At 42.2% G+C, this 11,136-nt stretch overlaps 2 protein-coding genes across 2 annotated transcripts; one reads left to right on the top strand and one right to left on the bottom strand.

The window, feature by feature from the left end:
• Positions 1 to 6,980, top strand: DNAAF2 (dynein axonemal assembly factor 2). The gene is made up of 3 exons (XM_030319035.1): positions 1 to 1,830; positions 4,765 to 4,908; positions 6,138 to 6,980. The coding sequence occupies exons 1-3, from the start codon at positions 1 to 3 to the stop codon at positions 6,639 to 6,641; spliced, it is 2,478 nt and encodes an 825-aa protein (XP_030174895.1). The 3' UTR covers positions 6,642 to 6,980.
• Positions 6,981 to 7,192: 212 nt separating this feature from the next.
• Positions 7,193 to 11,093, bottom strand: MGAT2 (alpha-1,6-mannosyl-glycoprotein 2-beta-N-acetylglucosaminyltransferase). Its single transcript, XM_030319037.1, has 2 exons — positions 11,002 to 11,093; positions 7,193 to 10,711 (listed from the first exon to the last, which is right to left on the bottom strand). The coding sequence occupies exon 2, from the start codon at positions 10,655 to 10,657 to the stop codon at positions 9,317 to 9,319; it is 1,341 nt and encodes a 446-aa protein (XP_030174897.1). The 5' UTR covers positions 10,658 to 10,711; positions 11,002 to 11,093; the 3' UTR covers positions 7,193 to 9,316.
• Between the last annotated feature and the right edge of the window lie 43 nt (positions 11,094 to 11,136).

Below are 11,136 nucleotides of genomic sequence, written 5' to 3'. Positions count from 1 at the left end.
ATGGCCAAGGCGGGAGCCTCTTCGTCGCTGGAGGACTTGGACCTGAGCGGAGAAGAGGTCCAGCGGCTCACCTCCGCCTTCCAGGACCCGGAGTTCCGGCGAATGTTCTCCGAGTACGCAGAAGAGCTCACAGACCCCGAGAACCGGCGGCGCTACGAGGAGGAAATCACCGCGCTAGAGCGTGAACGTGGAGTGGATGTGCGGTTCGTACACCCGCAACCTGGCCACGTGCTGCGCACTAGCCTCGACGGGGCGCAGCGCTGCTTCGTGAACGTGTGCAGCAACGCACTGGTGGGCGCGCCCAGCAGCCGACCTGGCCTTGGGGGCGCGGCGACCGGCAGCCAGTGGTCCCTGCCCTACAGCCTGGCTCCCGGCCGCGAGTACGCGGGGGGCCGAGGCACCCGCTACACTGTCTACGACGTAGTCTTCCACCCAGACGCGCTCACGCTAGCCCGGCGCCACGAGAGCTTCCGCCAGATGCTGGACACCACGGCCCTGGAGGCCATCGAGAAGCAGTTCGGCGTGAAGTTAGACCGCAGGAATGCCAAGACTCTGAAGATCAGGTACAAGGGGACTCCGGAGGCCGCCGTCCTGCGCACACCCCTGCCCGGGGGTGTCCCGGCCCGGCCCGAAGGGGAGCCGGAGAGCCCTCTCCCCGATTTCCCCTACCCCTACCAGTGCCCGGCGGTGGCCGGGAACTCTGTGGTCCCCCAGACCCAGGCGCCCTCCCCTCCGGAGGCGGTCCTGCAGCCTGCCCCCACAGAACCTCGCTACAGCGTGGTGCAGCGCCACCACGTGGACCTCCAGGATTACCGCTGTTCCCGGGATTCGGCCCCCAGTCCGGTGCCCCGGGAGCTGGTGGTCACCATCGAGCTGCCGCTGTTGCGCTCGGCCGAGCAGGCGGCGCTGGAGGTGACGGGAAAGCGGCTGTGCCTTGATTCAAGGAAGCCCGACTACCGGCTGCGGCTCTCGCTCCCGTACCCGGTGGACGACAGCCGCGGCAAGGCGCAGTTCAACAAGGCCCGGCGACAGCTGGTGGTGACGCTTCCCGTGGCACTACCCCCAGCGCGCCAGAAACCCACGGCGGAGCCGGAAGAGCCCGTCTACAAACCCGGAACTGACGGTGCGGCGTGCCCTTCCGCTCGCGAGGGGGAGGCGGGCCCGGCAGGGGGTTGTGCCGGGTTTGGCGGCCCGGAACCCAGGCTCCCTGGCGCTGCGGACTTACAGAGCACTAGTCGGGCCGCCGCTGTGGAGGAGCTTGTCTCCCAGCCCGAGGAGCGGGACTTAGACGAGCAAGCTGTGTGGACAACGGGCATCGAGGAGGAGCCGCCTTCCGTAGCAGGGAGCTCACCTGGGGACGGTGCAGGAGGCTCCCCTTGTACTTCATCTGGGGACCTTGACAGGGGGTCTTCTGCAGGAAGAGGGAGTGCGCGGGGAGATCTCAGTGTTGAGACGCGCGTGATCGGGGAAGGTGTTCCATCTGATCGAGCCATGGGTCGTCCCGGGACGGGCAGCAGGGAACCATTGTGTCCTCCTTTGCAGTGTAATCAGGATGAAGAATCCCTGACTCTGCTAATTCAAGTGCCTCGGATCCAACCGCAAAGCCTTCAAGGGGATGTGAGCCCCTTCCGGTACAAATTGTGCTTCTCCACCCAAGACTTAGTTTATTATTCTTTCTTTTTGCAATTCGCTCCAGAGAATAAATTGAATACCAAAGAACCTGTGGTTAGTATTTCTTCAAACAATGCAGTGATAGAACTGGCCAAATCTCCAGAATGCCATGGACATTGGAGAGAGTGGTATTATGGTTTAAACAAAGATTCTTTGGAGGTAACAGTTCTTTCTAGATTCTTAATATTTGAAATATTCCATCCCACTTTTAAAATTTACTATTAAAACTGGCCCTTGAACAACAGAAGTTGGAACTGCCTGGATCCACTTACAAGCAGATCTTTTTTGGAAAGCTTTAAGTGTATTTTGTTAAGATTTTATTTTCAAGTGATCTCTATACCCCACCTGGGGCTCGAAATCACCACCAGAGATCAACATCAGGCTCCATTGACTGAGCCAGCCAGGTGCCCCTAAATGTATTTTCTTTTATGATTTTATTAATAACATTTTGTTTTCTCTAGTTTACATTATAAGGACATAGTATCAATGCAAAATATGTGTTAATGGACGTTTATGTTATCAGTAAGGCTTCCAATCTGCAGTAGGCTATTAGTAGTTAAGCGTTAGGGCAGTCAAAAGTTGTAGGTGGAGTTTTCAACCGTGGGATGGGGGGCGCCCCAACACCCCCACCCCGCCACCCTTGTTGAAGGATTAACTGAATAAATATTGTTAAACTGAACATCAAGATCAACTACACCTCTTATGGGCGGGTACTCTAGAACTTGGGGCTGAGCATTATCTAGTTTACTCAGGATACAGTTTTCATGAATAGTATGTTCTATTGTAGTTGCTACTACACTTTCAAGGTTATTGAGGTTCTTGAATTTCAGATTCTAACCCTTGAATTTGTTAAAAGCTAAAAAAAAATTACATGTAACAGATGAATACCTCAATGCAAACCACCAGTTGTTAATTTATGAGTTTAAAAAGTTCCTTAGAACTTCAAATTTTACAGTTTTTTAAAAAAAAATTAATAGTACCAAAGTACTAATTTCCAGAAATAAAACTTGTTGCAGAGTATATACTGAAAATTAACTTGCTGGTCTTGGGCTTTAACTTGCCAGAAATTTTCACTTCTTCCTTTTATTTTCCTAGATATTTGCTAATAAGTTATATTTTATGAGGGGCATCTTCTGGGAGAAGTGGTTAATTTGAAACCATCCCAAAATAGTAAATAAGCCAGGACTAGGTAAAATACTTTGTGAGAATATAATATGAAATTGACTATCTGTTTATATCATCAGAAGGGGGACATTTACGAAAGGGCAGTTGTTTCCTGTAATTGTTTTATATCTTTACTTATTTTTAAAGTTTATTTAAGTAATCTCTACACCTAACGTGGGCCTTGAACTCACAATCTGAGATCATGAGTCGTATGCCCTTCTGAATAAGCCAGCCAGGTGCCCCTGTAATTGTTTTAATAAATGTAAAAATAACTTAAAACTGGGAAGAAGGCTTTATGGATAAGCAGTTGAGAGAATACTAAAGAATATATTATAATCTAATTTTCTAGAAAGCTAACATTATTTTAGCAAGGAAATTAGACCAAAATGGGATTAGGGCAACTGTGTGTTACATCTTTGATGCCTGAAATAGATTTATAATTACTTCATTAGTCATCACATTTGCTAAGGCTGATGGAACCATAATACGCAATTATTCTTCTTTACACTTCACTGGACTAGGCTCTAAGTATTAAAGTGAAATTATTTTAAAATCACAAGAGTAATAGGTGGGTAGACATAGAATATATAATGATTAAATTATATGCATTATATGGAAATAATTATAAAGAGACTGGATTGTGATGGTGAGGGTCAGAATTGTTACTTTACACATAAGTACAATATTATTTATAAAAGCCTTAAATATCCACTGGAAATTTTCCTAGAGATATAGGACCACTAAATTGAATATCTTCTATTAGAGTAAAATCAGCCATTAGAATAAGGCAAGCTTATGCAAATCCTCTATATTTTAATCATAACCATTTCCATTATAAATATTACTTTTCCTTGGGTTTACTAAAGACTAAAGTATTTGGTGTATTTTTGTGCAATTAATGTGTTTTTCCAGAGACAGGAACCTTAGAAATGCTTTTAATTGGGGAATGTTTCTATCATCAGTTATTCTGGAACTTAAAATAATAGGAATGAAATTACTCCAAATTTTTGGGTAAGATTTTTCTGGACCCAAGGTTCACTTTGGTAGGCGTTCACAAATGTAGATACTGTATAAAATAAGGGAACTTGAAACTTGTCTCTTTCTGATTTTGCCCTCCTATTTAGACCAAATAATGAACTGTATTTATTTGGAAATTTGTTTTTATGTAAGTATTTTATTTCAGGCAACAATAAACTGATTTTATGAATTTTAAATATGGTTATCCCTTCAACACCCTAACTATATACCTATATTCATTTCACATGAATATGCACAAACTGCTTTGTGTTTGAGAGTCTGGTAAAAGTGATTTATGCATTTCCTAATAGTAGTTTGGAAATCTTTCCTATGTCTCTTGAAATCTGTTTCATTCTTATAAATAGCTATATGCTAGTGTCACACTGGATTATCTCAATGTGTAAAATTAGAATCTACTTCTCAAGTAAAATATTATATTTGGCTGTTACCTGGCCAAGAACTAAAACACAAACTGGTCACACAAAATTTGAATAAATCCTGCCATGTATTTTTCTTAGCTGACTCATTAGGAAGTATTCTAAAATTAAATTACATTTTATAGCTGTGACTGCTTTTATAGACCTAGTGGTGATGTTATTCTTATACAATATTGAGAAAAAAGAAAGAAAAATATCATTTATAAGTAAGATTATCTCAGATTGTTAACAGAGACTTAGAAAAGGAACTAGGATTTTTTAAAGACTTTTCTTTTAGCGCCTTTGCCGTTATATGTATATACTCTTGCTACTCTTAACTACTCAATACTGTTTTCTTCTGCCAAAACAGCATAGGAGTAACATTAAACATTTAAAAGTATAATCCTGAACTGTGTTAAGAACTTTTACGAGCTGTTCTTAGATCAAATGTGTCAAGAATAACTTATGAGGCAGAATTTTTTTTCTCTTATTTTAGGAAAAGCTGTTTGTCAATGAAGAAAATGTTAATGAGGTACTTGAAGAGGTCCTGAGCTCTCCATTTAAACAGACAATGTCCTTAACCCCACCATTAATTGAAGTTCTTCAGGTTACTGATAGTAAGATTCAGATTCACGCAAAGGTAAGGATTTGGTGGCCTTTGTAGAGTAGTGATTTAGGACCAGGTTAAAGCCTGACCAATATCTTAATTTTTGATTTCTTGATGTCATAACTTTAAATCAAATGTACATAGTATCTGGGAAGACTTAGGAGTAAAGACCTCTTTGTATGTATTTTACTGTGTGCCATGCACTTTGTGATTTATTTTCACACAGATCTCATTTCATCCCAAAGTAACTCTCCATTGAGGAATAGAGTGAGACTAACATTTAGGAAGTTTGAGTACCAGTCCAGGGACAAACAAGTCTTTTTGACTCTCAAACCGTGGGAAGGAGCTGTGTCATTCTGTTTGTTCATTATTTCTAGTTGAACCAGAAGTTTGGTTATTTTGTAAAATTAATTAATTAATTATATTTTAGAAAGGGAGAGAGAGCGAGCATGGGGGAGAGGGGCAAGGGAGAAAGCATCTTTTTTTTTTTTTAAGTTTATTTATTTTGAGAGAGATTGCATGCACATGCCTGCACAGTTGGGGGAGGGGCAGAGAGAGGAAGAGCGGGAATCCCAAGCAGGCACCACACTGTCAGTGTAGAGCCCAATGCGAGGCTTGATCTCACGAACTGTGAGATCATGACCTAAGCCCAAATCAAGAGTTGGATGCTCAACCGACTGAGCCACCCAGCTGTCCTGGGAGAGACAATCTTAAGCAGGCCGTCTGCTCAGGGTGGAGCCTGATGTGTGGCTTTATCCCATGACTGTAGGCTGTGGAATCATGACCTGAGCCCACCTTTAACCCACTGAGCCACCCACGTACCCCTAGTTTGGTTATTTTTAGTCTTCAATATTGGACACGGAGATAATTTAGTAACTAGCACAGTTAATTTATATATGAATGTGGGGAGGGAGTGGATCTAAAGAATCACAGAAATTCAAGAAAACTCAAGAAATTCAAGAATGACCTTATTAGAAAGACTACTAAAGGGTTGGTAGGCCAGGATTATTTTATCTTGAAGGAGATGAGGAGTCACTGGAAGGAATTAATCAAGAATTAATGCCAAGTTTGCATTGTCTGCATTATTAAAAAATAACTGGCAGCATTTGGAAGATGACTTTGAGGGGGAAGCCTGGAAATCCGCAGTTCTGCAAGGGTTGTTCCCTCACAATGAAAAAAAAAAATCTATACCCAGAGAGTACTACAATTTAATTTTCTATTTGTTTCAAAGAATTCTTAATTTATTGTTTCTCTTGACCTAGTTGCAAGAATGTAGTAACTCTGAGCAGCTTCATGAAAAGGAAGAAAAAGTCAATGAAGGAAGTCCTGTAACTGAAAAAGAAAATATAGAACATCCTACCGCCTCAACAACTGATTCTGATTCATCTGTGGCAGTTAAAGTACTAGAAACAGACAGTTGTGGTTCAGTTGTATGCTTGCAACAAGAGTCTCTTGATGTTTCTCATATGCTATTTGGAAAGTCTCAGCAACCTGAGTCAAAAATGGAACCTGAATTTATAAAAGAAAAAAGTCCCGTTTACTCAAATGAGGAAAAAGATAATTTAAAAGAACCAGTGATAACAGAAGAGAAAGAATTACATGGAGACCATCAATCATTACTAAACGAAACAACAGTTCACAATTTACCTGGTCTTGACAACATAAAAGAAACCAATATGCAGGATGGTAGTGTGCAGTTTATTAAAGATCATGTGACTCAATGTGCATTCAGTTTTCATAATTCTTTGCTGTATGACTTGGATTAATTCTATATAATTTTAGAATTTAAAAGTTAAGAGTAAAGTTTTTTGGACTTAGATTATTTTTCTGTTAACTATTATTGTAAAACAAAGTACTTAAGAAAGTATAAAATTAAAATTTTCAATTTTGATTCTAATGGGGAAACTGGCGATATTTTTTGCATGTATAATTTATACAGAGTTTCCTTAATTATGGTGATTTTTGTGATTCCTCTGATAGATGTGTACTTTTTCTAATGGAGGGTTAGTAAACATATAGTTTTAATACAACCTGTATATATTTGCTTCTGTTTGTTTTTGGCTTCTTTACCATAACTTTTAATAAAGTTTTAAAGTAAATATTCACTAAGTTGTGTCTGTTACAAAAATTCTCAAGAATGCAATTAACTGGAAATTAATCACTATGTGTGTGTGGTGGGATAGAATCTCAAAACTATGCGTTTATAAGTTTCACTAAATAGAACATATTTATGTTTGAAACAGAGATTCTTAGAAGTTTACCAACCAATATTAATGATCCAAACAATTACAATACAAATACACTGAATGAAATTTAGTATTTTTGCTTCAACTCTGTATTTTACTCTTCTCATGTCTGTCACACACAAAATACAGGTGATATAGTGATACTTTTGAAAACTGAACTTTTTAAAAGGTGTTTTTGGAAGTTACTATTGCAGTATTAAGACATTTCTTGGTCTTACAGAATACATTTATGAATATTTTTAAAAGCTTTTAAGTAATCCCTACACCCAAACGTGGGGCTTGAATTGATAACCCCGATATTGAGAGTCACATACTCCAACTGATGCAGCCAGGAAGCCAGCCTACATTTACTAATATTAGAATAATAAAAAATCTGGGAATTTGTTCCCATAGGAAAACTGTCTTTGCTGTATTACATGGAAACAAAACAGCCAGTGGTTTCTAGTTAGTTTTTCTTGCAATATCTCAAAAAGGGTAGCAGATAATGTATCTTAAATTATTAGTTTGGTGGAATAATCTTTTTATTGGAGGCCAGGAGAAAATCCGAATAAATTTTTTTCTCACAAAAATTTTTAATACAGCATGAATGTAGAAAGGAAAGTATTTGTTGATCTAATTGCTGACACCAAGGCCATGAGCTGATTTATCTATGTTTCAAAAAAAGATACTAATTCAAAGGTCTGGCCCTACCTTAGTCCTGGAAATTACCTAATCTCTTTAGTCCTTTGAACTGGGGAAAGTCAGATCAGAGCACCAAAAGGTAGTACAAAACCTGGCAATTCATCCTGATTTATATTTATAACCCCTCTAAAATCTGGAACCAGATTGGGCTATGAGGGTAATATAAAGGTAGCACATAAAGTAAGAGAACTATTTGGTCCACCTAAAATGACTGTACGCATTTTTCCGCCATAATGACTCTTAAAATTTGATGAAATAATTTCAAAACTGTCCATTTAATACATAATTTCCCTGGGGTTGAAATGATGTCATATCTAAACAGAAATTAATCTTTGAGTGATTTCTGGTTGAATGCAATTATATACTGTTAAGAGAAACTTCCACATTAAATATAGAATAAATTTTAAGCCTGTTTCCTATTATTGTGTGTGCCTTTTTAAAAAGTATGATTTCAGTTAAAATAAAGCCGGCACTAGAACATGTTTCACTGTAGCATGACTGAACTTTCTATCATTGCTGGTTCTCGAGAACAATTTAGGCTGTATTTCACTTACAAGGCAGCTTTTTATTGTTCATTGGCTATGCTTGGCTAATTTGAAAGCCAGTTTCTTCCAAAGGGAATGCATTGTCAAGAGTGGGGTTTTCTTTAATTCAAATTCAGTTGTATGATGTACAAAGGGTTCATATGAAGATATAATGCAAACTATAAAACTTCTAGAATGCCTTTACTGAATTTTGGTGTAAAGAGTAAACAAAATTTCTTCTACAAAATGATTAGGAACTTTTTATGCAAAAATGAGTTATTTTATTTTGGCAGCACTAAAAGAAAAAAAAAAACCCACTGTATTTCTACATTGAGGTGAAAACAGTGTTTCAACTTTCTTATCAAATACATTCCAAAAGAAAGTGTGTTCTATGAAGGTTCCAAAGCACAGGCAAATCTTAACACAATAATACAGGAATCTGTAATACTGAAAATGTCTGTTCGGATAGGGTGTTTAACAAACATAACTTTTGAATTATAAAACCAGCGAAGCAAACCCTTCCTAGTAACCGTGTCGAGTGAAATTGGGCTTGCTCCATTAATACTCTAATGATTCTATTGTAATACTTTTTACTGTTATGACAATTTTAAATAAAGTTTGCTGTACTTAAAATAAGTTTTGAAAGTGGAAAAGTGTACAAAGTTCCAGATAAAAAGATTAAGAGATGCAATTTAAATAAAATTTCTCCTCTTTTCTTTTACCAGTTAACAATGATTACCTTTAGCTGATACAGATTGAACTTTAAAACCCAACTCCTGAAATGAAAACTTCTGTTTAAATTTTTGTCAGACAGAGAAGGAAAAGATTACTATATTTGGACATCTTTTACAAGAATTGTTTTTTTGTTTTTGTTTTTTTGTATTAAAGCAGAAACCAGTTCCTAAACCCTTTTTATTCAATTGTTTATCCTGTTTGGACAAATATCAAAAAATAGAAGACTGTCACTTTTGCTTTTGTAATTGTGATTTTTCACTGCAGTCTTCTATAACTTTTACAGAGTTCATGGTCCCTAATATCTCCCCACCCTCCATTTTTCCTAGGTGGGGAAATGGCTGCCACAAACTTCTCACTGATAGTTAGAGTGTCTGGAAACAAGTACTGTTTGTTATTATTTAAGAGTGACTCAATTTGGGCACTCTGGGTGGATGGTCTACAGGTTTTCTTGTGGTGCATACCACAGTCTCCAGCATGAAATATCCTAGGAACTTGAGGAACCAGCACTTTCCAGAATTTTGGAAGACAGGATACAGTTAAATATTGAAGAGTCCAGTCCCAGTTATAATCATCGTAAGTACAGAAAGTGTCTGTGCACTCAATCAACTTCTGATACGCATCCCGGGTCAAGGCTAGACCCATATTGTGCTCTGTGGATTTCCAAGTTTTCACGTCTACCTTGTCAGCAATGCCATGGAAACTGCGACTGGCCGTATAGGTCCCCAGGGAGAGAACATCACACTCAGGACACTCTTGCTGCTTTAACTTCCACATCTTTTTGAAGACGTGGTAAAAGTCTGGGGCTAAGTAGTGATCCTCCTCTAGGAAAAGTATGAGGCCAGCATAGTCTCGAAGAACTTTGACCCTTTCCCATACAAAATGCAGCTTCCACCACCAATGGTGTTTGGTTTGGGAGAACTTGGCCTCTCTATAATGGCCAAAGGAGTCGGGATACTCAGCATTAATGCATCCCATCTTCAAAGCTGCATTCTTCTCCAGGTCTCGGGGGCAATCTCTGGGGTCGCTGCCTGGAAACTCGTTGGGGTACAACTGAATGCTGAAAGGAAAGAACACCTGCAGAACCGGACAGAAATCCACCCCAGCGATCAGTTGATTGATTTCTGTCGACCAGAAGTCATGGCTAAAGATGACGAGGACGCTGTCGATGCCCTGGGCTTTCCGGAGGGAGTCCAGCAGCAGTCTGAGGTAATCGGGCCGGTTATGCACCTGGACCACCAGCACCAGCTCTCGAGGGATCCAGGAGCCGGCCTTATCTACATTCCTCAGCGTCTGGTCGAAGTTCAGCTGGTACACTAGGGACCTGTACCGCAGCGTCAGGTTGTCCGCCTCGGGCTGCGGGGCCGCGGGGACCAGCGGAGCCGCCGACTCGTTGGAGACCCGGCGGATGCCCACGGACACAGCCGAATGGTCCCCGCCCCGGCCGCCCGCACCTCGCGCGGGCTCGGCGTCCAGCAGCGGCGGGGCGAGGGCCTCGTTTTTCCTTTGTCGCCCATTGCTGCTCCAGAGGACGAAGCCGCAGGCGGCCACCACGAGCGTCAGGATCAGCACCTTCCGCTTGTAGATGCGGAACCTCATGGTCTCCAGGGCCGGGAGCGCTGGCGGGCGGGCGCGAAAAGGAGCTAGCGGCTTCTGCACAGAAGGGGCGGGCGGGTGGCGGCCGTCGCCTTGGCCTGAGGCAGTCGGAACTGGACCCCGCGGCTGCCCTAGCTAACTCATCCCGGGCCCCGGGGGTCCTGGGGCCCGAAGGGTCTCAGCTCCCCCGCGCCGCCCGGGCTCCACACATCCTCGCCTGGCAGCTGCAGCTCGGGCAGCGGCCCCGCGGCTAGGAGCCGCGGCTCGGCATCGCCTCGGTCCTCTCCATTCAGCAAGGGTCCCGGAAGAAACCCCGCAGCGGCCCCACCGCACTCCCGCTTGGTTACCTGCGCCTCCAGCGGCCCTGCGTCCTCTGCGCTCTCATCCTTACACGGGCCCTACACCTCCAAGACCGAGCGACGCAGCCTCGCCCCACTCCGGCGGCGACCGTTCTGACAAGCCGCGACTGGCCCGCGGAGCGC

Source organism: Lynx canadensis, chromosome B3 (genome assembly GCF_007474595.2).
Source record: "Lynx canadensis isolate LIC74 chromosome B3, mLynCan4.pri.v2, whole genome shotgun sequence".
Taxonomy (NCBI): domain Eukaryota; kingdom Metazoa; phylum Chordata; class Mammalia; order Carnivora; family Felidae; genus Lynx; species Lynx canadensis.
Note: the sequence above shows the minus strand (reverse complement) of the source record. Positions and strands in the feature narration are given on the sequence as shown.

Coding starts and splice junctions, on each gene's coding strand:
- DNAAF2 (XM_030319035.1), top strand. CDS start 1: ATGGCCAAGGCGGGAGCCTCTTCGTCGCTGGAGGACTTGGACCTGAGC. Junction 1,831..4,764: donor TAAACAAAGATTCTTTGGAG/GTAACAGTTCTT, acceptor CTCTTATTTTAG/GAAAAGCTGTTTGTCAATGA. Junction 4,909..6,137: donor AGATTCAGATTCACGCAAAG/GTAAGGATTTGG, acceptor CTCTTGACCTAG/TTGCAAGAATGTAGTAACTC.
- MGAT2 (XM_030319037.1), bottom strand. CDS start 10,657: ATGAGGTTCCGCATCTACAAGCGGAAGGTGCTGATCCTGACGCTCGTG.